This window comes from Leptonychotes weddellii, chromosome 11 (assembly GCF_054177405.1).
Source record: "Leptonychotes weddellii isolate Sample4059 chromosome 11, ASM5417740v2, whole genome shotgun sequence".
Taxonomy (NCBI): Eukaryota; Metazoa; Chordata; class Mammalia; order Carnivora; family Phocidae; genus Leptonychotes; species Leptonychotes weddellii.
In genome coordinates this window covers 10,116,456-10,140,691 of record NC_138379.1, presented here as the reverse complement: position 1 = coordinate 10,140,691, position 24,236 = coordinate 10,116,456, and the positions used below count along the sequence as shown (strand labels likewise).

General features: G+C 39.4%; 2 protein-coding genes across 2 annotated transcripts; both read left to right on the top strand.

Annotated features, from left to right (window-relative positions):
- Positions 1 to 8,793: 8,793 nt before the first annotated feature.
- On the top strand, positions 8,794 to 10,339 carry LOC102742848 (olfactory receptor 4D10). The gene has a single exon (XM_006748606.2). The coding sequence runs from the start codon at positions 8,905 to 8,907 to the stop codon at positions 9,838 to 9,840; it is 936 nt and encodes a 311-aa protein (XP_006748669.1). The 5' UTR covers positions 8,794 to 8,904; the 3' UTR covers positions 9,841 to 10,339.
- Positions 10,340 to 21,234: 10,895 nt separating this feature from the next.
- LOC102743149 (olfactory receptor 4D11) lies at positions 21,235 to 22,849 on the top strand. Its single transcript, XM_006748607.2, has one exon. It carries the CDS (start codon positions 21,235 to 21,237, stop codon positions 22,168 to 22,170), a length of 936 nt encoding a protein of 311 aa, XP_006748670.2. The 3' UTR covers positions 22,171 to 22,849.
- Positions 22,850 to 24,236: the final 1,387 nt, after the last annotated feature.

Sequence of the window (24,236 nt, the reverse complement as noted above, 5' to 3'; positions counted from 1 at the left end):
AGGGTAATACTTCAATTGGAAATTATGAGGCTGTAAGAGCTGAAAAGGAAAAGGAATAGAAAGATGGATACAAGGAAAAAGGGCTGGAAGTAGGAGGTGAAAAAACCAACGGAGGGTGGTCACATGCTTCTCCCAAGAGTCCAGGAATGGGCACCACACCCATGCCCAAATCTCAAGTACAAGTGCACTAGGCTAGAGAAGCCAGTCCCAACCTGTCACCTCTTCATGGACTCTGCATAGGATGGAATAAAACATTTGAATCTGGAGTAAAGATCTAATTTAACACCCTCTGAAATGCCCCCATGTAACTGATTAATAGTGAGACCATTTGACACCAAGCAGACTGCTTCTATACTTTATGAAAAGAGACACGGAGATGGAGTTTCGAGTATTTTTGCATGGTGACTATACCATATTTGATTGAAAAGGTCATCCGCTGGAAAATGCCACTTTAATAACAACTATGTTGTAAAAATGAAGCAGTACCGTGTTACATGTACTCATTGATGGAAAGGCACATCTTAATTTCATGGACATTAAAATGTGAAAAACCAGGGTGCCTGGGCTCATCTGCCTTTGGCTCGGGTCATGATCTTGGGGTCCTGGGACCCAGCCCCGCATCCGGCTCCCTGCTCAGCCAGGGAGTCTGCTTCTCCCTCTCTCTGCTCATGCTCTCTCTCTCCCCGTCTCTCTCAAATAAGTAAATAAAATCTTTAAAAAATAATAAAAAATTTGAATAAATAAAGTGTGAAAAACCATCTGCAACAACTTGGATGGAGCTAGAGGGTATTATGCTAAGTGAAATGTCAGTCAGAGAAAGACAAATACTATATGATTTCTCGCACATGTGGAATTTAAGAAACAAAACAAACAAGTACAGGTTGTTTTAAACGCAGTACTGTGTAATGAGCACAGTCTTTAAATGAAATAACATGGTCTTATTTATACATACAAGTGGCGGTCTTAGAAACATCTTTTTTACTAGTGACACTACAGAATGGTTTAAATTCTGCCCGTGAGTTGAATACATCTTTTCCTTGAAAAAACACTATCCAGATGCAATGTAATTCTATCGCTCTTCAAAACACCTTTTATACTTGTGACGTTACATAGTGTGTCCCTTGAACTACAGTGTGTATATCACATTCTTTAAATGAAATAACACAGTAGTTCTGGCACTTACAGAAATATCTATTATATATGTTCCTTTATTAAGTGCAGCAAAGTATTGTGAACACAGTCTTTCATTGAAGTAATACCTAGATGCAATAAAATTCTATTACTGATTCTAAAAATGTGAAAGAAAGAAATATTAAAAAGAAAGGTTCACCTTAGAACTTAAGAAATTCAATATTTAGGGCGCCTGGGTGGCTCAGTTGGTTAAGCGACTGCCTTCGGCTCAGGTCATGATCCTGGAGTCCCTGGATCGAGTCCCACATCGGGCTCCTTGCTCGGCAGGGAGTCTGCTTCTCCCTCTGACCCTCTTCCCTCTCTTGCTATCTGTCTCTCATTCTCTCTCTCTCAAATAAATAAATAAAATCTTTAAAAAAAAAAAAAAGAAAAGAAATTCAATATTTAAAGATATAAGTAGGGGGCACCCTGGTGGCTCAGTCGGTTAAGCATCTGCCTTCGGCTCAGGTCATGATCCCGGGGTCCTGGGATCCAGCCCTGCATCTGCTTCTCCCTCTCCCTCTGTGTACTCACTCTCACTCTCTCTCTCAAATAAATAAATAACACTACATCAAAAACTAATGATGTACTGTGTGGTGACTAACATAACATGATAAAATTAAATTAAATTTAAAAATAATAAATAAATCTTAAAAAAAATATATATATATATAAGTAATCAGTCCCTGATGTGTGCACACACACTCTCTCTCTCACAAACACACAAACACTTTCCCAAAGAGAGATAAAAAGCAAACATGTTTAATTTGGTCAACCCTGTGCTTTAGGAACACGTAAGACTGTCATCAACTCACTAGTACAAAACATATTTTTTATGACTAAATTTTGATCATCTATTACACAAATTACATTATTCATACACAGTTTATCAGTTTCTTGGTGTTAAAAGAAAGTTTGAAACTGCTATTTGTCCTCACTTCAGGGGACCAAAGATGCTATTGCTATAGTTCCTCATATTATCTTTTTTTCATACAAAAAACATACAGAACCCTCCTTTTGTTCCCCAAATATCCAGGCACATCCAAGAGTGACAATTCTCTCGAGTATACAAACAAATGTAATCTATGAACTTGCACCCTACTAAGGGAAAGAAGTAAAGACTCAGTGCACTGAAACATAGTATTAAATTTTTACAGGATGGAAGAGAGAATATAATTTCCATGGAAAATATAGGTTACCAAAATTGACTAAAGAAAAGGGGGAAAAAATCTTAATAGATCAATAATTATAGATGAATTGAAAAGGTGTCAAAAATAGACCCTTTGAAAAGGCACCAGGCCCAAACTGCTTTGTCCGTGATTTTCAATAAATATTCAAAAAGCTAGTAAATCCAATATTTTAACTAATTGTAGAAAGCTTCTTAACTCATTCTATAAAAATGGCATAACCCTATCTATAAACTAGATAATAGCACCTAATATATCTAGTACTATCGTGTATCTAATATATGTGTACACACCAATCACATCTTTGAACAAAAATGTTAAGTTCTTATTACTCTTTAGCAAATTACATACCAATGAATTAAAACAATGACAAATTATCATCAAGTAGGGTTTATTCCCAAAATTCAAAGAGAACTTTTGGGGCGCCTGGGTGGCTCAGGTCATTAAGTGTCTGCCTTCGGCTCAGGTCATGATCCCAGGGTCCTGGGATTGAGCTACCACGCTCCCTGTCCATGGGAAGCCTGCTTCTGCCTCTCCCACTCCCCCTGCTTGTGTTCCCTCTCTTGCTGTGTCTCTGTCAAATAAATAAAATCTTAAAAAAAATTTTTTTTCAAAGAGAACTATTAATGCAATTCACAGCAATAATGGATTAAAAAGAGAAACAATGTGATTATTTCAGTGATGCAGAAAATATTCAATACAACACAATTTGTTCTTACTTGAAGAACAAAACACGTATAAAGCCAAGAACTGAAGAAAAATTGTATTATCTTTTTTTTTTAAGATTTTATTTATTTATTTGACAGAGAGAGAGAGAGAGCACAAGCAGGCAGAGCAGCAGACAGAGGGAGATGGAGAAGCAGGCTCTCCTCTGAGCAGGGAGCCTGATGCTGGGCTCGACCCCAGGACCCTGGGATCATGACCCGAGCCGAAGGCAGCCACTTAACTGACTGAGCCACCCAGGAGTCCCTGAAAAATTGTATTATCTTGATAAAAAAAATATCTATTAGAACCAGAGAGCAAACAGTATACCTAATGATTAAACATTAAAATAATTTCCATTACCATACATAACTAAACAATGATACCCACTCTCACCACAAAGTCATTAAACTTGAATTTACTTACAATTCAAAAACAAGAAAAATGAGAAAGAATATAAACTTTGGAAAATTAGAGGAAAAAATTATTCTCAGATATTGAGAGGCTATATCTAAAATAATATAAAGAAAATTCACCAAAAGATCACTGAAAATAACAAAAGAATTAAACTAGGTTGTTACATACAAAATCAAATTACATACACCACTGGTCTCCCGTATACAGCTATTTCAGGCAATATGAAAGACCATATATCATGAAATAAAGTCCTGATTTAAACATGCATACACACATTAAAGTGCTTCTTGCAAACATTTACTTTAGTTTACTTAACTTACTTAAGTGCAAACAGAACTCACAGAAAAGGAAGGGAAAGGCTCAGGACCAAAAATAGAAATAAAGGAGGAAACCAGAGAATTAAATATTGCTCCATCTGTGGAAAGGTAAACTGGAAAAAAAAAAAAAAATCCACCTACCAGCAAAGAGGATAACTATCAGAAAGAGAAATTAAGAAAACAATTCCATTTACAATTTCATCAAAAGAACAAAATACCTAGGAATAAATTTAACCAAGGAGGTAAAAGATCTATTCACTAAAAACCATGAGACATAAATGAAAGAAATTGAAGAAGATACAAATAAATGGAAAGATACTCCATGCTCATGGATGAGAATAATATTGTAAAATGTCCATAGTACCCAAAGAGATCTACAGATTCAATGTAATCCCTATCAAAATTCCAAAGGCACTTTCCACTGAAATAGAAAAAAAAATCCTAAAATTTATGTGGCACCACAAAAGACTCCTAGTAGCCAATGCAATCATGAGAAAGTAGAACAAAGCTGGAGGCATCACGATTATGATTTCAAACTATACTACAAAGCTATAGTAATCAAAATAGCACAGTACTGGCATAAAAACAAACATATAGACCAATAGAACAAAACTGAGAGCTCAGAAATAAAACCACACATATATAATCAATTAATTTACAACAAAGGAGGCAAGAATATACAACGAGAAAACAATAGTCTCTTTAATACATGGTGTTAGGGAAACTGTATAACCACATGCATAATAATGAAATTAAATCCCTATCTTACATCACTCACAAAAATTACCTTGAAATGGATGAAAGATTTTTTTTTTTAAGATTTTACTTATTTATTTGACAAAGAGAGACACAGCGAGAGAGGGAACACAAGCAGGCGGAGTGGAAGAGAGAGAAGCAGGCTTCCCGCCGAGCAGGGAGCCAGACACAGGGCTCGATCCCAGGACCCTGGGACCATGATCTGAGCTGAAGGCAGACACTTAACAACTGAGCCACCCAGGGTCCCTGAAATGGATGAAAGATTTAAGTATAAGACCTGAAACCATAAAATTCCTAGAAGAAAAATGCGAGTAAACTCCTTGACATTGGTCTTAGCAATGATTATTTTGGATAGGACACCAAAAGCACAAGCAACAAAAGCAAAAATGAATAAATGGGACTACTATATTCAAAAATGAATAAATGGGACTGGATCAGCCTTAACTGATGTTATTATAAAACTTCTGCATAGCAAAAGAAACAATTAACAAATGAAGAAAACAACATATAGAATGGGAAAAAAGTATTTGCAAATCATATAGGGCTAATATGTAAAATATATAAAGAATTCATACAACTCAACAGCAAAAAAACCAGTCTGATTTAAAAATGGCAGAGGAACTGAAGACACTGTTCCAAACAAGACATACAGATGGCCAACAAATACATGAAAAGTGCTCAACATCACTAAACATCAGAGAAGTGCTAATTAAAACCACAATGAGACATCACTCAACACCTGTCAGGATGGCTATCATCAAAAAGACAAGAGATAAGTGTTGGCAAGGATGTGAAGAAAAGGAAACCCTTATGCACTGTCAGTGGAAATATAAACTGGATCAGCCACTATTGAAAACAGTATAGAGATTCCTCAAAAAATTAAAAATAGAACTACCATACGATCCAGCAATCCCATCTCTGGGTACATATCCAAAGGAAATAAAATCAAGATCTCAAAAAAGTATCAGCACTCCCATGTTTATTGCAGCATTGTTTACAATATCCAACACAGGAAAACAATCTAAGTGTCCATTGTATAAATGGATAAATATGTGTATATACAAATAAATACACACACACACACACACACACACACTGGAATATTTTCAGCCATAGAAAAGAAGGGAATCTTGCCATTTGTGATAACATGGATGGGTCTTGAGGGCATTAAGCTAAGTGAAATAAGTCAGACAGAGAAAGAAATACTGTATGATCTCATTTATATGTGGAACCTGAACTCATGGAAATAGAGTAAAGTGGTGGTTTCCAGGTACTGAGGGGTGGGAGAAATGGGGAGATGTTAGTTAAAGGATACAAACTACCATTTATAGGATGAAAAACCTTTGGGAACCTAATGTACAGCACGGTGATTATAGTTAACAATACTATATACTTGAAATTTGCTAAGACAGTAGATTTTAAGTGATCTCACCACAAAAAAAGAATTAGTAATTATGTAAGGTAATGGAGCTGTTAGCTAACACCACAATAATAATCATTTTGCAATATATAAATGTAACAAGTCAATATATCATATACCTTAAACATACACAATATCATTGTGTATGTTTAAGGCTGGATCAGCCTTAACTGATGTTATTATATCTCAATAAAGCAGTGGGGGTGGGGGGGAATTACCTATCTCAAATATACAACCTGTCTCATACAGTTTTCATCTTTGTAGATCAGTTTAATATAATAAAACAAAAACAAAATGGAAAAGCAGGTAAATCCAAACCCATCATCCTTGTAGAAACAGAAGATATAAAGTCAAGCCATTCAATAAATTGAGTTAATCCTAAGTAACTACTGTAGTTGTTAGCTTTACTAACATACTCATCTAGCCATATCCAAATTGAAAGATACCACACGTGCAGAGTATAGGAAAACAGGAAAAATGTGCATTCCCCAAACACCATCTAAGTCATATTTCCCCACATGTAGGGACTTACAGTAACATCATGAGACTATAATCATCCTGTGTATAATTAGAAATTGAACTGGCAGCAAAGGATTTTAGGTCCAGTTCTCTTGTAGTTTTCTGACAATCTAATTGAAACCTATATATAATGTCCTCTGAGACTTGCAAGCCATGAAAATTGGACCCTTGTAGTCTCTTGGGCACAGCATTTGGCACGTTTTAACAGTGTTCCGATTGAGCTGTGGATAAGGGGATAGATTTCCACTACTGCTTCTAAATAATTTGGACATTAATCAAAATGTGTCCATCTCTGTGTGTGTACACATGTGCATATCTTGGTAACTTTTTAATAACTCCCACTGAACCTTCATCACCACCAGCAGAATCAGGCATCTGACTTCCACATCCTTGCCCAATAATATTCCCTTTGCAATTCTTTTATTAGGCCTGAGGTTGAGGGATTTGTATATAAGACAGGGATACAGTAGAAGTTCTTGAAGATGTGATGCTTTGAATCTGCCCATTTTCTCTTGAAAGGAGAGCAAAGGTACTAAGATTTAGTCTTCCAAAAGGCTTTCCTTCAGAAACAAAATTTTCAAGAATTAATGTCTCCAAGTGTAATATTCTGCACTGTACCTAAGAGTGTACAATTTTTAGTTGGAATTTCAGGATCAAAGGAATTCGGTCAAGACATTAAACTTCTAGCTAAGGTTAGCATTATGCATAGTGAAACTGACATGTTGTCATTTTGATTATATATAAATAGTCTGACTTTGATATTTTCCAGGTGTATCAAGCACTTCAGAGCCAAAATGATCTTCCCAGAGACAGAAACAACAAAGGTGGGTGTTAACTATCAGGAAGAGGGATGCTGTGTTAAAAGGGATTCCAGAAACGAGGTCCGTTCAGTGTGAGGGAAGACATCATATATTTGTTGTGATCCTTTGAGTTGCTTATCAGTGAAGCCACCTCAGACTAAGGTCGATGTAAATGGGGTTTCCAGAGCCCCGTTTTGCCAAATCCCTGTCTTCGGACAGACTTTATCAAACATTCTTGTTATATGAAATTAGACCCTCCAAATGAGATTGAAGGGGGAAAAAAGAAACTTCTATTTCTTCCATCCTATTTCCATCTCTTCCTTCCCTTCAGCCAAACGTAGACTCATAGTATATTCCATATGAAAAACAAGAATAACATTAATATTTACTAAAGGATAGTGGTGCACATTAAATGTATCAACATTTTATAACTCTTCACACATAGTAAGCACTCACAAAGTAGTAGCTTTTGTTGCTCCTGGAAATCATAATATCTATACCATATCTCTTCTCCCACCTAAATCTACCTTCACTTTTCTCATGACACATTTCACATTTTATCATACATTTTGTTCATCAACTTACACAAATCACCCACTTTTGTTAGAGTGTAAACACTTGGACAATGTGGTCCAACTTATTCTTATACCTATGAAGATTGCAATAAATATTCACTTGCTAAGTACAAAGTGGAACAAATAAAAATTTATAAAAATAAGAATTACCCATAACAGTGTATGAAAAAAAAAGGCATTATTCTAATGATACTAATGTCTCTCCTTGCTGTGTGATCTCTCTTTCTCTTAGCTCTGATCCAAAAAAGAGGCAGAAGAGTGTGATGGATACAGAATAGTTCACTTCTCAAAATCAGGTCATTATCCTTATTCTTTACCCCACACTCAGGCAAAGACCACATCAGTTATAGAAGATGAAGAAGTTCTAGAAAATTGCTATAAAACACTGTGCACCTAAAAATTTGTTAAGAGGGTAGGTCTCATGTTTAATTGTTTTTACCACAATAAAAAAATTTAATGTGATTCTTTGAGATTTAGATTTATACACTGTCTCAATCTGTTCTCCAATAGCAATTTTTGAATATTTTAAAATGATTATCAAGCAAATAATCTGATTAGTATAAAGTAATAATCACAGTAACAAGTTACCTACATGGAATAATAGGCTGAAGATTTAAGAAATTTGACATAAAGCAGTCAAGAGCAAGGAAACTGACTCATGCCACAGCAACACTGCAATAAGAAACAGAACAACGTTATTTTCTAGCAAGATAAGACCCTCTTGAAGTCAATGGAATATTTGCTAATATGAACATTACGGTTGTAGACTATAAGTCTACAATGGCCGGAAACATGCTTATTCTTTCCAAAATGAGTTTTATAGGAAGAGAATTATTGAATGACTTTGCATGTGGTAATTTTATTTGATCACAAAACTGATTTCAATCTTAAAATTTGGACAGCCCAACAAATTGCAAACACTACAGCCATATGGGCAAGATTCTGAATTGCAGTCTTAGTGCTTAGGAGGAAAATGAAATCAATAGCCAAGTACGTTCATGTGAAGTAGCTTGAAACAAAAGAGAAAAACAAAATGACTCAATGGAGCTGAAAAACTACACCAGGGTCAAAGAATTTACTTTCCTTGGCCTAACCCAGAGTCAAGGACTGAGCTTGGTCTTATTTTTTTTCCTGCTTCTTGTGTACTTGACAACTCTCCTGGGAAACCTCCTCATCATGGTCACTGTGACCTATGAGCCTCGCCTTCATACCCCTATGTACTTCCTGCTCCGTAATTTATCTGTTGCCGACATCTGCTTTTCCTCCATCACAGCTCCCAAGGTTCTGGTGGACCTTCTGTCACAGAGAAAGACCATCTCTTTCAATGGCTGCTTCACCCAGATGTTTTTCTTCCACCTTGTTGGAGGGGTGGACGTATTTTCTTTGTCAGTAATGGCACTGGATCGATATGTGGCCATTTCCAAGCCCCTGCACTATGTGACCATTATGAGTAGAGGCCGTTGCATTGGATTAATAGTGGCTTCCTGGGTGGGGGGCTTTACCCACTCCATCGTACAGATTTCCCTGTTGTTCCCACTCCCCTTCTGTGGACCCAATGTTCTTGACACTTTCTACTGTGATGTCCCCCAGGTCCTCAGGCTCGCCTGTACAGACATTTTTATGCTTGAGCTGCTGATGATTTCCAATAATGGACTGCTCACCACACTGTGGTTTTTCTTCCTCCTGGTGTCATATATGGTCATATTATTAGTAGTAAGGTCTCAGGCAGGGGAGGGAAGGAGGAAAGCCATCTCCACCTGCACCTCCCACATCACTGTGGTGACCCTGCACTTTGTGCCCTGCATCTATGTCTATGCCCGGCCCTTCACTACCCTCCCCACCGATAAAGCCATTTCTGTCACCTTTACTGTCATCTCTCCTCTGCTGAACCCCTTGATCTACACTCTGAGGAACCAAGAGATGAAGTCAGCCATGAGGAGATTGAAGAGAAGACTCATGCCTTCTGACACGGAATAGACAGGTAGTTCACGCCTTCTCAACACCCTTAAAAAGTCTGTCCATGAAATAAACTGTATTTATTCAAGGTTTCTAATTAATTTTTATGTTTCTGCTAAGCTACAGAGGACTTTCAAAGATTCTGCTCAGCATGCAGTAATAATGTCAAAATATGGGTTCCATGGTACAAAAGAAATCAAATTGTTAGCCAGGGGGGTACATGTTGCTTTTGCAACACAGCCTTGGAAGAAACAAGGAAATAAAAATATACTCATTTTATCAATTTGTAATTTTCAACTCTATTGAGGTATTATTGTGTGAAAATAAAGGAAACCTCATTTAAAAATGGAGTCGGGAAGCCCTGAAGGGGGCGCTCTCACACTACCACTGGCTGTAAGAGGCCTACCCGGCATTCCCCAGCAGGGAGAAGCCTGTTCTGCCCCAGCAGGAGGAGGGAAGAATTTCTCCTGGCCCAGCAACAGCCCCGCTAATGAGAACTCAGCAAAAACAGCCCCGCCCAGCTTCCTTCTCTCCAGTATAAAAGCAAGCGCCTCTCCCCTATTCTCCCCCCCTTGCCTGTTTTTTGCCATAGTTGGCTTGTTCTGAATAGCAGTTCCTCAACCGTCCCCAAATAAACTCATTTTGCTGGTAAAATAACTGGCCCTTTTGGTTTTTAAGGTCAGTATTACATGGTGACCACAAAGGAACCTGAAGGAGATGAACCTCTAAGTAAGTAATGGCCCCTAGAAGTGTGTGAGGCACCCACTTGAGCCCCTTGCACTCTCTGCTTCCCTGAGTCATCTTTTCCCTTTGGGTTCCAAGTCTCCTCTCAGATCAGGGTTCCCTCCTTCTAGCTGAGCTCTACAACTGTATTTGGAATCTGGTTTTATGTTGTTGGGAAGGCACTGCCCCTTCTGGTGACTACTCTTCTGTTTACCGAATCTCTGGTTTTGAGTAACGGCATCTGAATCTGCTAAATTCTCTCAGGAAGGTCCTCCTTCTGGGGCCCAGTCTGGTTTTATGTTTAAAAACTATGGTCCTTCCTCAAGAGTATTTTAAATTAATTGGACCAACTTAACCAAAATTAATTTAGAACTCCAATGGCCATTAGGGGGCACTTTTGATCTCCCCAAATTTGCTTTTCTTAGAAGACCACAGCTTTAAAAAACACAAACGGAATGGGATGCCTATTTCAGCTGGTATCTTGAGGCTTCCAAGTGTGTTCAGGACTCTAAAATCCCCTCTCTACAAATGCCATTTCCAAGTTAACTGAGGCAAACAAGCAACTGAAAAAAGACAAGCTTTTGAGGACTTGTTCTCCCCTCCCCCATCCTCTTTATCTCCATCCTCACTTTCATACGCTCCACTTCTCTCACTGAACTTCCCATTTTTTCCAAACCTCTCCCCATGTCCTCCTCCTCTGAACCCATTGGAACCTGTTCCTTTAAACTTAGGCCCTCTAGGGAGGCCTGGGTGGCTCAGTCAGTTTAGTGACTCTAGATTTTGGCTCAGGTCATGATCTCAGGGCCGTGGGATGGAGCCAGCCACGTGTTGGGCTCTGAGCTCAGTGCAGAGTCTGCTTGTCCTTCTCCCTCTGCTCCTGACCCCACTTGTGCTTGCTCTCTCTCTAAAATAAATAAAATCTTTTAAAAGAATAAAATAAAGTAAGATAAAATCAGACCTTCTGAGGATCCTAAATGGTAAGCCTATAATTTCCTATCTTTCCTGGACTAAGGATGAACTATGAGCCATGGCCAAAGATTTTCCTAGAGTTACTGAAGATCCTCATAGATCTGCCAAGGAATTTAACAGTGGTTCAAACTTACCAACTAGGTTTCTGATTTGTACCAGCTAGCTCACATGCTCCCTGGTGAAGGCCAAGCCAACGCTAGATGAAAGCAGCTAATTGGGATGATCCTGAAGGCTCCAGGACTGCAAAACAAGAGGCCAATCCCCTGTCTTGTTATGTGATCAGGCTCACCAATCACTAAATGACTCCCCCTGGCAACCCCTAGGCTTTCCCAAAACCTGTTGATTTAAGATTCAGGCTCGCACTCAGAAACCCAGGGAACCTGTGCATGATGATTACCATCAACTACAAATTGTTTTTAAGGAAAATTCTGGCCTTCCTATGGATGTAGAATCCATTCAGGTAGCCTTCAACTCTGTGTTTAGTAATAGGCTGAACTGGTATCTTTCGCTCCTAGTTAAAAGGAGCAGGATAGAATGGGAAACTGTATCCACTCCAGATTTAGTTAATTTAGCAAATCAGCTCACCTGCACCATTGAGAATTCAACTAAAAGGAAGACCACTAAGATCCTTAGTTTTCAGTTCCAACAAATGGGAGTCCGCTAAATAAAACCCCCTCCTGGCCTGTGCTATTATTGGGAAAATCCAGGACGTTGCAAGAAAGATTGCTACAAAAGTGCTCCAAGTGTCTTCAGCCCTCTGACCAGCCTTTCCCACACCCTCTCACAGGACTCCGAGGAAATACAGGGACTTTCCCCAATCCCGCTCTTAACCAGCGTGGAGAAACAACTTTCCAGATTGGGAATGAATCTCTCCCTATACCTTATTGACATCAGAGCCACACTCTTGGTGCTCAACACCATTGTTATTAAACCCCTGCCCTGGGGTTCTGAACCATCTGAAATGGTTCAAACACAGGGAGTCTCAAACCTCAACACCTTCCTATCTCTAAGCTTATCCCCTTTTGGTTAGGCCTCCTAAGAGATACTCATTCTTTTCTCCCCAAAATTAATCAATACCCTATAAATTAAGAGGATTTTCAAGGCATCAAGTCCATAAAAAAAGATCATAAGGCTCAGGACCTCCTGATCCCCTGCTCTAGTCCTTGTGATATTCCTACGGTGCCTGTGAAGAAACCCAAAGCCCGCGGATAGAGATTTGTCCAGGATCTCTGACCCATGAACAATATTGTTATCCCTCACCATCCTGTTGTTCCAGCCCCAATGTTTTGTTAGCCTGCATCCCCACTGAAAGCAAATATTCACTGTGGTTGATTTATGTAGCACCTTCTTTAGTATCCCTGTGGATAAGGCCAGTCAATATCTGCCTCCACTTGGGAAAGAAAGCAATATGCCTGGACAGTAATGCCTCAGGGTTTTACCTAAAGTATTTCCTACTTATCCCAAACCTTAAAAGCGAATTTGGATGATATAAGTTACCTGGAGGCTCTACTTTATTACAACACGTAGATGACTTAGTTCTCTGCTCCCTTTCTGAGGCCTCTTCACAGCAAGACGGCATCCACCTGTTAAAACTTTTAGCCTTAGTGGGATGCAAAGTCTCCAAGGAGAAATTGCAATTTTCTTGCACTCAGGTTTGATATTTGGGGTACCTGATTTCACAACAAGGGCTACCTTTAGATCCAAATAAGCTCCATGGCATCTTGAACTTCCTCAAACCCAAAACTAAGCACCAATCGCAAAGTTTTCTTGAGCTGGCTGGTTGCTGTCAAAATTGGATTCCAAAATCCCTTATGGCCCAACCCCTTTATATTTTCTTTTATTTTACCCCTATATATTTTATTAAAAAAACAATAAACCTGACCCTGTTATTGGGGAAGATCAAGATAACTTAGCTTTTAAAGCCCTAAAGGAAAGTTTGGTAAATCCCCCTGCTCTTGGACATCCCAATTATCAACTTCTCTTTTTCCTTTTTGTATTTGAAGAGGAAGGGAACACCCTTGGGGTACTCACCCAAAACATGGGCCCCACCATTGACCCATAGGGTATTATAGCCAACAGCTAGAGCCAATGGCACAAGGACACCCCCCCTTGCCTCAGAGCCGTTCCTACCAACACCCTTTTAGTCAAGACCACTGAAGAGACAGTCATGGGATCCTCTCTCAAAAATCTTTGTACCCCATGGAGTTGAAGCCCTCCTGAGTGCCCATCACACTCAACACCATTCAGCCAGTTGTCTCACCTCCTCTGAAATCCTCTTGCTAACCATGCCTCACATAATTCTTGCTGTAATAATTTTAATCCTGCCACCCTTCTTCCCTCCTCTACAGATGATACTCCTCATGACTATTTGACACTGACAGATCTTCTCCTGACCCCTTGTGATGACTTATAGGAAACTCCTTTGGATAACACTGATTTTTCACGGTTTACCAATGGTTCTTATTTAAGAGATGAAAATGGTAAACATTGCAACTCCTTTTGAAATCATTTAGGTGGTACCTTTGCTGTTGGCTATCTTGGCCCAGTGGGCTGAAATGTATGCTTTTGCTCAGGCCTGCATTTTTAACCAAGGACAAAACTGCAAATATCTATGTTAATAGTAGGTAAGCCTTTGGACTAACTCATAACTTTGGGGTGCTATGGAAACAGTGAGGCCTCCTCACTTCCAACAGGGACAAAATTTTAAATGGTCTTTATGTTCAGGAATTATTAGGTGCCATACTCTTACCAGCTGCTTTAGCCATTATCAAGATCCCTGGGTATCCCAAACTTGATTTCCTGGAGGCTAAGGGAAACCACCTTGCTGATATTTCCACAAAGAAACTTTATATACCCCAACAGGAGAAGGGAAGAATTTCTCCTTGCCCTGCAACAGCCCAGCCAATGAGAATTCAATAAAAACAGCCCCTCCCAGCTTTCTCCTCTCCCCTATAAAAGCAAGCCCCTCCCCTCTGTTCTCCAGACTCACTTATTGTTCACCATAATTTGCTTGTCCCCAATTGTAATTCCTCTGCTATTCCTAAATAAACTCATTTTGCTGGGGGGGAAAAAATAGCTCCTTTGGTTTTTAAGATCAACAATTGACAAAAATGGCACATACTTAAGATGTACAACTCAATGTTTTGATATATGTAAATGATCACAGGGGGAGACTGCATTAAGGTAGGATCTCTGTTATTTCCTACAACTGTATGTAAATCTACAATTGTCTAAATTAAATTTTCGATTAAAAAAACACCTGTCTATGTATACACTCAGAGATTCCCACTACATTCCTGCCCTGTTACCAGGAAGGGAGCTGAGACACATACTAGAGACATAATGTATCTTGGGCATCAAAATTCTACAAGGTCTTTCATAAGGTAATCACATCTTTCTGAAGTAAACACATCCAAATTAAGTTCATCTTCTGCCTCTATAATATTAATAAGGTAACTATTACCAGAAGATTGTTCCATCTAAAGCCCACATCCCAGTGGTTGAGAGCAGGTTCCTTGAAGTTAGCCCAGCTTGAGTAAGATTATGCACCTCACCAATTATGAGTTCTGTGAGCTCGTGCAAGGTCCTTACCCTGACCTTCTCTGAACTGCAGGCCTGTTGGCCACACGAGCGCTGCATTCCCTCAGCACCTGGTGCTTAGCTCTAGCACAGAACTCAGGATCCTATTTCTATTCCTTCTTCTCTTTCTTCCTATCTCTCCCACTAGGTTTATGCTTTACTTATTATTGTATCCCCAGCATCAGCATCAAGTGGAATATAGTAACAATGCGTTAAAAATTGTTGAATTAAGACAACTCAATGATTTCACAATGTTTCTCAATCATTTCTGCAACTCAAATCATTGGAGGATATGGTTAAAAAAAACAACTGAATCATTTTTACTATCTGATAACATGACTCCCTAAAATTGACAGAAACCTATGAAGCTGCTTTAGACCATGCATAGACATCAAAAAGGTTGGAATGAAATGGAACACATTATTTAACATATCAACTCAGTATGTATTTGTTTACTTATTATGCTATGTATAGCTGCTGGATGTTTTTTTAAATCTTAGATCTTAAAATTTTTGAAACTAAAAAAATGTTCACATCATGATACAGATCTCAGTCCACAAATCCAGATGTTCAAAGGCCATGAGTTGGGGATTTGCCCAGATCATCCAAGAAACAGCAAGGAGGACTTTGTAACTAAATGAGAAGAAGCAAGGAGGAACGAGGTAGCAGTTGAGGTCAGAGAGATCATGGGGCCACAGGACCTGGCACTAGGACCTTTTAGATCATTGTAAGGATTTTGACTTTCCCATTAGGTAAGATAGAGGGTGTCGAAAAGCAGAATAATGATGTTTTAACAGAATCACAGGGGCCACTATGATGAGTAGACTGAAGAGGAGTAAGGACAAAAGCAGGGAGACCAATTAAGAGGCTGCTGTATTAGAAATAATAAAGACATGACTTAAGGTAGTAAGGGTGGAGTTGGTGAGAAGTTGGAAAAATTCTAAAGGTCAAGCAAGTAGGATTTGCTGGTAGATCCAGTGTGGATTTCCTGGCTACTTGTGTATCCTTTGAGAACTTGGTCATCAACCCATCCTCAGTTCCTTCACTCCTGCCTAATAACCCCGTCAGGTCCAACGGTCCTTCTAATACTTTTGTGTCACATGTCAGAACTCCCCCTGCATAGGTGCCACTGCCTGAGGAAGTTGTTCAGAATCCCTAAGAATCGATATTTCTTTTCCAACAGGAAAATTACTAAGAGGAAACACCAGAGTTAAAGGGGTGGGGGTGCAGGAGGCTCTGGCTAAACCAACCTAATGGGATTCTTGCTGAGGTGATCAGATATGAGGGTGGGGGATTCTAGCTAACCTGACTTAGCAGGATTGTTGCTAAAATTGGACAATGCAGAGACAGACACGGAGGTCCAAACGTTGAGTCCTGCTTAAAAAATTCAGGGGAGCCTGAGTAGAGTTTGGCCAAGGACAGAAACTTTCTCACTGCTAGACAATTTTAGGCCCTGACAAAAATGGGTGTTCCTAAGTATGTGGGCCTAATTATGTCCTAATTACTCCCTCAGAAACAACCTCACCATCAGCAGACGTTTTCCATAACCACATCCAACTAGAATCCCTCTGATAATTCTCACACCAGGTTTGGGATTAAGGAATTGGTAAATAGGATGGGACGCTGTGAATCAGCATGGGAGAGACAAGAAAATACTATTCCCTGAGTCTTTCCTTTTCCATGTAAAGACAGAAGAGGAGCCACTGAAATCACCGGCCTTCTGAGGGTTGTGTGACACAATTTCCTGAAGCTGGATAGTTCCCAAGGTTCACGTGAACATAACCTCAGATGGAGTCCTGGAAAGAAGGCTGGAGACTTCAGGTAAGAAGTATAACTCTACACAAGTGTGTGTAGTGTCTGGATGTCCATGTATAAGAGTGACAAATAAGAGTGAGAAAAACTGAAATCTAGATAGAATCATTAATATTCACAAATACATTTTGACTAAAAATGTGATGTGTACACAAGGTGCTGTATTCCAAGGTTCACCTTCAGTAAGAGCACAGATAAGGAATATTGACCAAAAAAGGCATTGTGAAATGAGAGACAGAGAAATAAGTTCAGTTTGGAATTAGAGAAAAGGCATTTTTGTTTTCTGGGACCCCCTAAATTGCACAGAGAGATTTTTTTTTTTAAGATTTTATTTTTATTATTTATTTGACAGAGAGACACAGCGAGAGAGGGAACACTAACAGGGGGAGTGGGAGAGGGAGAAGCGGGCTCCTCGCAGAGCAGGGAGCCCAATGTGGGACTTGATCCCAGGACCCTGGGATCATGACCTGAGCCGAAGGCAGTCGCTTAACCGACTGAGCCACCCAGGCGCCCACACAGAGAGATTTTTTGCAGGCCCTGTTTCCCCTACATGGATGTTTGGCCAAGCCTGAAATCTGTAGAGGTATTTCTTTTGTTAAATTTAAAAGTAGAGGGAAAAATAAAATATTTTAAACCTTCAGAAAAGTTGAAAGAATTACACAATAAACACATACCGTTCCTCAGGTTTACCAAAAAATAAAAATTTTCAAGCAATGATTTTCTCTCCATGCCTTCATGTTTGCATCCTTTCTTTCCAGCCAGTCTTCCCACCTACAAGCAACTTTTTTTAAAGATTTTATTTAATTGAGAGAGAAAGGTAGCGCATGCACGCAAGTGGGGAGGGAACAGAAGGAGAAGGAGAGAGAGAATCTCAAGCAGATTCCATGCTGAGCATGGGGCCCAACTGTGGGGCTCGATCCCAGGACCCAGAGATCATGACCTGAGCTGAAGGCAGATGCTTAACCCACTGAGCCACCCAGGCGCCCCTACAAGCAACTTTTATATATTCCAGTTGTCCCCTAAAGCCAGAGCTCCCTTTTTCTCCATTCCTGTGTATCCCAAACATAAATGTCACCCTCTCCATGCAGATTTCTCATAGCTTCTAGTGAAAAATCATCCTTTTCTTACATGCAGCTCATCTATCTTCATCACTCCCATATTACTGTTTGATTTCGATTCTTTTCCCACTGGTTGTATTTCTTTCTCTCAAATAACCTAGAAATCTGCCGATTTCCCATCAAGATTTGCTAAACAAGTGGATGGATTAAAAATAGGAAAACAATGGAGGCGCCTGGGTGGCTCAGTCAGTTGAGCATCTGATTCTGATTTCAGCTCAGGTCATGATCTCAGGGTCGTAGGATCGAGCCCTGTGTCAGGCTCCATGCTCAGTGGAGAGTTGGCTTGAGATCCTCTCCCTCTGCCCCTCCCCCCACTCAGGCGCACTCACTCTCTCTCAAATAAATAAATAAATAAATCTTTTTTTAAAAAAATAAAAATAAAAATAGGAGAAAGATGGAGAAGCTGAAAGATGTTGTCTGAATTTATGGGACATATTGCTAATAGGCCTGACTTGGGGTTTGAGGTACCTTCTCCCCTTTTGCGTAGATTGCCTATTATTTACATGCGGGTCCCTGTGGAAGACTTTCATAACTAGGTTGGATCTCCTCAGTAACTATTGAGTTGGTGTTTTCTGATGATCATTTGCTCTCTCTTTAAACTAGTCAGGATTGATAGCCGAGCTATCATTTAGTTCAACACACCCCCATTTACCGATGATCCTCCAGTATTAAGGTTACCCAACATAGTACTAATCATAACAGATAAGCAGCCTGTATGCTGACACTTCTGCATATGTTAGTTCACCTAATCCTCATAGCTTCCCTGTGAGATGAGTATTATAAGCCCCATTCCATGGATGCAGAAGTGAAGTCTCTCACTTGCCCAAATTACAAAGCCAGAACTTGAGCCCAGAAAGCTCTCACTGCAGAGACCATGCACTGGACTTCTCTGGTTTGCTAAGATGATGTCAGACAAGAAGCCAAATCAGGCAAGCTCTCTTCTTGCTACCATACGCTGTCACCACGCTCTGGGTCATTCTTATTGCCACTGAAAGAAAAACATCTCCTATTTTCCTCAAAACAGTATGTTCTGATGAAGCTGTTTTAGAATACATGTTCTGGGAAATATGCAGTCCCTCCACGAGATTGTTGGACTATTTAAAGACTGTGTGTCTGTGAAAGCAACTGACCCAGAGTTTTTCTTTAAGGAAACACACACATAATCACATTTATTATGGATTATAGATTAGACAATGCTCTAAGTATTGATGGTTTTGCAGAGATTAGTTCATTTAATCCTCACAAAAATCATATGAGGGGGATGCTATTGTTTCCAAATACTGATGCAGAGACTCAGGCCAAAGGGGTGAAGTAACTTGCCCATGTTCACACTAAGTGCCTGGCTGGGATTTGAACAGGCAGGTCGTGCCAGAGTCCCCCAGGTATCCTCTGTATGCTACAATACCTCTTAGTAGCTTTTTCAGCTTTCCATATTAAATAGACTTTGGACAAAATTATACACAGGTGAAATAAAGCTTGATGGGAACCTGAGCTAAGTGAAAAGAAATATCTTCCCTGGAACTGAAAAACATACCCAAAAAAGTAAGTTCACCTTTCTTTTGTTTCTAAATATGGTAAGAAAAAGGAGATTAACTGCAAAGAAAGAAATTAAGGCCCATTTCAAGGATTCGTGAAAGAAAAAGAAAGGAATTCAAAAGCAGTAAGATTATACAGGAAATATACATTTCACCTTGTAAGAAACAGCCAAGCTGTTTTCACACATGGCCATGCCATTTTGTTTCCACCAGAGTTCCAATCCCACTCCATTTTCACCTATTCTTGATACATCTGTCTTTTTTATGTTAGCTATTCTAATAGGTATGTGCAGTGGTTTTAATTTACATTTCCCCAGTGATAAACGATGCTGAGCATCTTCTCACATTTTTATTTGCTATCCCTATATCTTCTTGTTGAAGTGTCTGTTCAAACCATTTATCCCTTTGTGTTTCATTTGGGCTGTTTGTTTTCTTATTATTGAATTTTAAGAGTTACAGCCACTCTACTCCTGGGTACTTATCCAAGACAAGTGAAAACATATGTCCACACAAAGACTTGTAAATGAATATTTATAGCAGCTTTAATGTGTAATAGCCAAAAACCTAAAAGTAACCCAAATGTTCATCAACAAGTGAATGGATAAACAAACTGTGGTCTATCCATCAATTAAAAGGAAGAAAATATTGGTGCACACAAACATAAGGATAAATTTTATAAGTGAAAAAAAAACAAAAAGGAAGTCTATATTATAAGATTCAATGTATGGAAAATTCTAGAAAATACGAACTAATGTATAGTAACAGAAAGCAGATCAGTGGTTGCCTGAAGAAAGAAGGGCAAAGGGGACATATAACAAAGGGTCACAAGAACACTTTTGGGTTGACAGATATGGTAACAATCTTAAATATAGTGATGTCATGGGTATATGGTTATATCCAAACATCAAAGTACGCACTTCAAATACGTGAGTCTGTTGTATGTCAATGATAGCTCTATAAAAAATAATAATAATTTTTAAGAAACAAACTAGAACGATGAACAGAAGAGAAGATCTGAATTACACTTTCATTTCCACAGCTGAGGAGCTATTCAGCGGGGGTTTTGGTACTTAAAGTAGTGTAAATAAAGGTAGAAATAAAGAAGTCTTGTGAAGCGAGAATAGACCAATAGAGAAGACTTTCATGGCTTTAAAATTTTCTCATTTTTCATAGAATTAAATTTGCAATTTAAAAAAGGGAAGAGTGTTTCTGTGGAGTTCAGTCCAAAGGGAACCATTTTGCAGATACAGGTTCTTAGACCATTTAAATGGAGCATGCAATCTGGAAAAGAAACCAGCCAGACACATTGCCTTACCCATACATCAAACTGACCCCATTTTTATATTCCTCGTGCCCAAATAGTCCCTTTCTGAATATTTAACATCCACCTGTTTATCTTGAATGCTTAGAACTTCTATTCATAGAACATTATTTTTATGCCACATCTAAAATATTTATAATTTACAGAAGAATAATTAGATGCATGCTTGTGTTAATCAGATGTCATTTTCTACACATTAGCAATAACCTCAGAACAGCTTTTTATGTGGTAATAGCAGCTCACTAGTTCTCAGACCTAATACCTGACTCTGTCTGATATATTAAGGGACCGTGAACACTTTCTGAAATAATATTTTTCATTTTTCCCAAGCTACACAAAGAAGAGGAAACATGATTCAATGGAGTTGCGAAATAGCACAAGGGTAAAAGAATTTATATTTCTGGGACTTACTCAGTCCCAAGACCTGAGCTTGGTCTTATTTCTTTCTTTGTGTTTGGTGTACATGATAACTCTTCTGGGAAACCTCCTTATCATGGTCACTGTGACCTGTGAGTCCCGCCTTCACACCCCCATGTACTTCCTGCTCCGCAATCTAGCTGTGCTTGACATCTGCTTCTCCTCCATCACTGCTCCCAAGGTCCTCGTGGACCTTCTGTCAAGGACAAAGACCATCTCCTTCAATGGTTGCATCACTCAGATGTTCTTCTTCCACCTTCTCGGTGGGGCAGACATTTTTTCTCTCTCTGTCATGGCCTTTGATCGCTACATGGCCATCTCCAAGCCCCTGCACTACGTGACCATCATGAGTAGGGGGCGATGCACTGCCCTCATTGTGGCCTCCTGGGTGGGGGGCTTCGTCCACTCCATCGTGCAGATTTCCCTGTTGCTGCCCCTCCCCTTCTGTGGACCCAATGTTCTTGACACTTTCTACTGCGATGTCCCACAGGTCCTCAAACTTGCCTGCACTGACACATTTGCTCTTGAGCTCCTGATGATTTCCAACAATGGCTTAGTCAGTACCCTGTGGTTTATTTTCCTACTTGTGTCCTACACAGTCATCTTAATGATGCTGAGGTCTCATGCTGGGGAGGGCAGGAGGAAAGCCATCTCCACCTGCACCTCCCACATCACTGTGGTGACTCTGCACTTTGTGCCCTGCATCTGTGTCTACGCCCGGCCCTTCACTGCCCTCCCCACAGATAAAGCCATTTCTGTCACCTTCACTGTCATATCCCCACTGTTGAACCCTTTGATCTACACCCTGAGGAACCAGGAGATGAAGTCAGCCATGAGGAGACTGAGGAGAAGACTCACGCCTTTTGTGAAGGAATAGTGTAAGAATCTCCAACCTCTTCATCACCAAGAACTCCTTCCATTATTTTTTCTATAGAGTCATATTTATATACTTGAATATATTGTCAATAAACCAACTATACTTACTAGATAACAATTTATTTTCCTATTTAAGTTAATAGGTTACTAATAACTCAAGCTTCTGGTGAGCATGAAGTAACTAGTATTATAGGATTGCACTGATTGATGTATTTCTATTTGAGGAGAACTATATGGCAGGTAAAGAGATTGATCGAATCCTTTTTCAAGAGGTAAGTTAATAGAAGCCTAGATAGGAGTGATTTGCTCAAGATTTTATATCAAGTAAATTGCAGAGATAAGTCTTCAGACACCTAATCTATTGTTCTTCCTCCATATGAATGTAATGTGCTACATTACCAGAACTGTCTATACCAAACTACAATCCTGTTCTAGAAAAGATCTTACGATCAGTGCTTCTGTAGTACACATAATGGGTACATACGGCCTATCACAGATTAAGAAATTTTCTCAGCCCAGTTAAACTCCATATGGGCTCATGACCTTTTGAGAACCTCAACAGTACATAATGGTTGTCCTCCCCGATTCCTATCAGTAATGAAGAATCTTAGGAAGATTTCCCCATATGTCCTAAAAGGATTTATCTCATGTAGAACCAGACGTGCCAGATTCACATTCTGAAGATAAATTTAGACAAAGGCAGAACCTCAGGGATCCTAAATGAAGAGCAACCCATTTTTATTATTTGAAGAACCGATTTTCCAGTCTCAGATTAGCTTCACCATTGAGGATTTACATTATTCCCACCAGAGAGGAAGAGAGGAGGTGTTAAAGAAGGTAAAATTCTAATCAGTCTGTTTTTCAATCTGTTGGTGTTTGGGAAGAGGTGGTACAGGCTAGTGTTTTATCTGAGAAAGCCTCATGAAGAAGTAAAGTAAAAAGTAAAGCATTGTGACCTGGATCCAAATCCCATCTCTGTTATCCATCAGCTGTGTGATCTTGAGCAAATTATTTTGTCTCTCCACAGGTTATAGTTCACTATACAAAGATACTTATACTATGCATCTCATGGAGTCACTGGTAAGGTTAAAAGGAGATGGTATGTGTGAAACATACAATGCCCAGCAGATAGTAAATGTTCAGTGCAAGGCAAATGTCATTCTCAATGTCACCCTTACTGCTCTGCCTAACACACATTCAATCCCCCGTTAGCCTGTTACACTCTTCTCTTTTATGGCCCATACCTCATTATGAGGGGGAAAAACCCCTGATGGGATAAAAAGCAAAGGAATGTACATTGAATTCAAAGCATCTATCATCTTAAAACTTCTAGCTTCCTGTCATGACAATAGGTTTGCTTGCTATTTATACAACTTAAAGAGACACCCTGCAGCTGATAAGTTACAACGCAGGAGAGTCTCAGATCAAAAGAAGATAATGAGTCAAAGATAAACCCTAGCTTTGAGAGTGAGATAAGGGACCAGACCAAAAAGTCAGAGTCAGTAGGATAGAAAAGAGCCCAAGGAGAGTTAGCCAAAGGGTGATGAGTGTTGAGGACAGACTTTAGTTATAGCTGTCATCGGATCTGGGCTGGCCCCATAAGCATTCATTAACTAACTGGCTCAATTGTTTGCCATTTCCTGTCACTTTGATCAATCAATTCTAACTTTTTACAATATTAATTAATTAATCTACCTCCTCTAGCATGAAAATTCTAAGAATAATTCATACTTGTCAAGTCACCATTCATAAAGTCCTGCTACATTACTCAGGTAGCTTTGCTCTCAACAGTCTTTAGGCTTTTCTTTATGAAACTGCCTATAAAAGATGCATACCGCGAGCCATTTTATAGTCCATTTCATGCAAATGTGTCCTTTCCTTTCCTTTGTATCTCTGATCACTCATTCAAATCAGATTGTTATCGCTATGTCAGAATTGGATAGCACCAAAGATATATGGGGTCTGAATCATTGTATTGCAGAAGCATAATCACAAAGGGCAAGAACCCAGAAATCTCTGCCACACCATTGCTCCTGACACCTCTTCAAACCATTCAAAATGTACAAC

Excerpts from the sequence above, each read along its gene's own strand:
- LOC102743149 (XM_006748607.2), top strand. The coding sequence starts at position 21,235 with ATGGAGTTGCGAAATAGCACAAGGGTAAAAGAATTTATATTTCTGGGA.
- LOC102742848 (XM_006748606.2), top strand. The coding sequence starts at position 8,905 with ATGGAGCTGAAAAACTACACCAGGGTCAAAGAATTTACTTTCCTTGGC.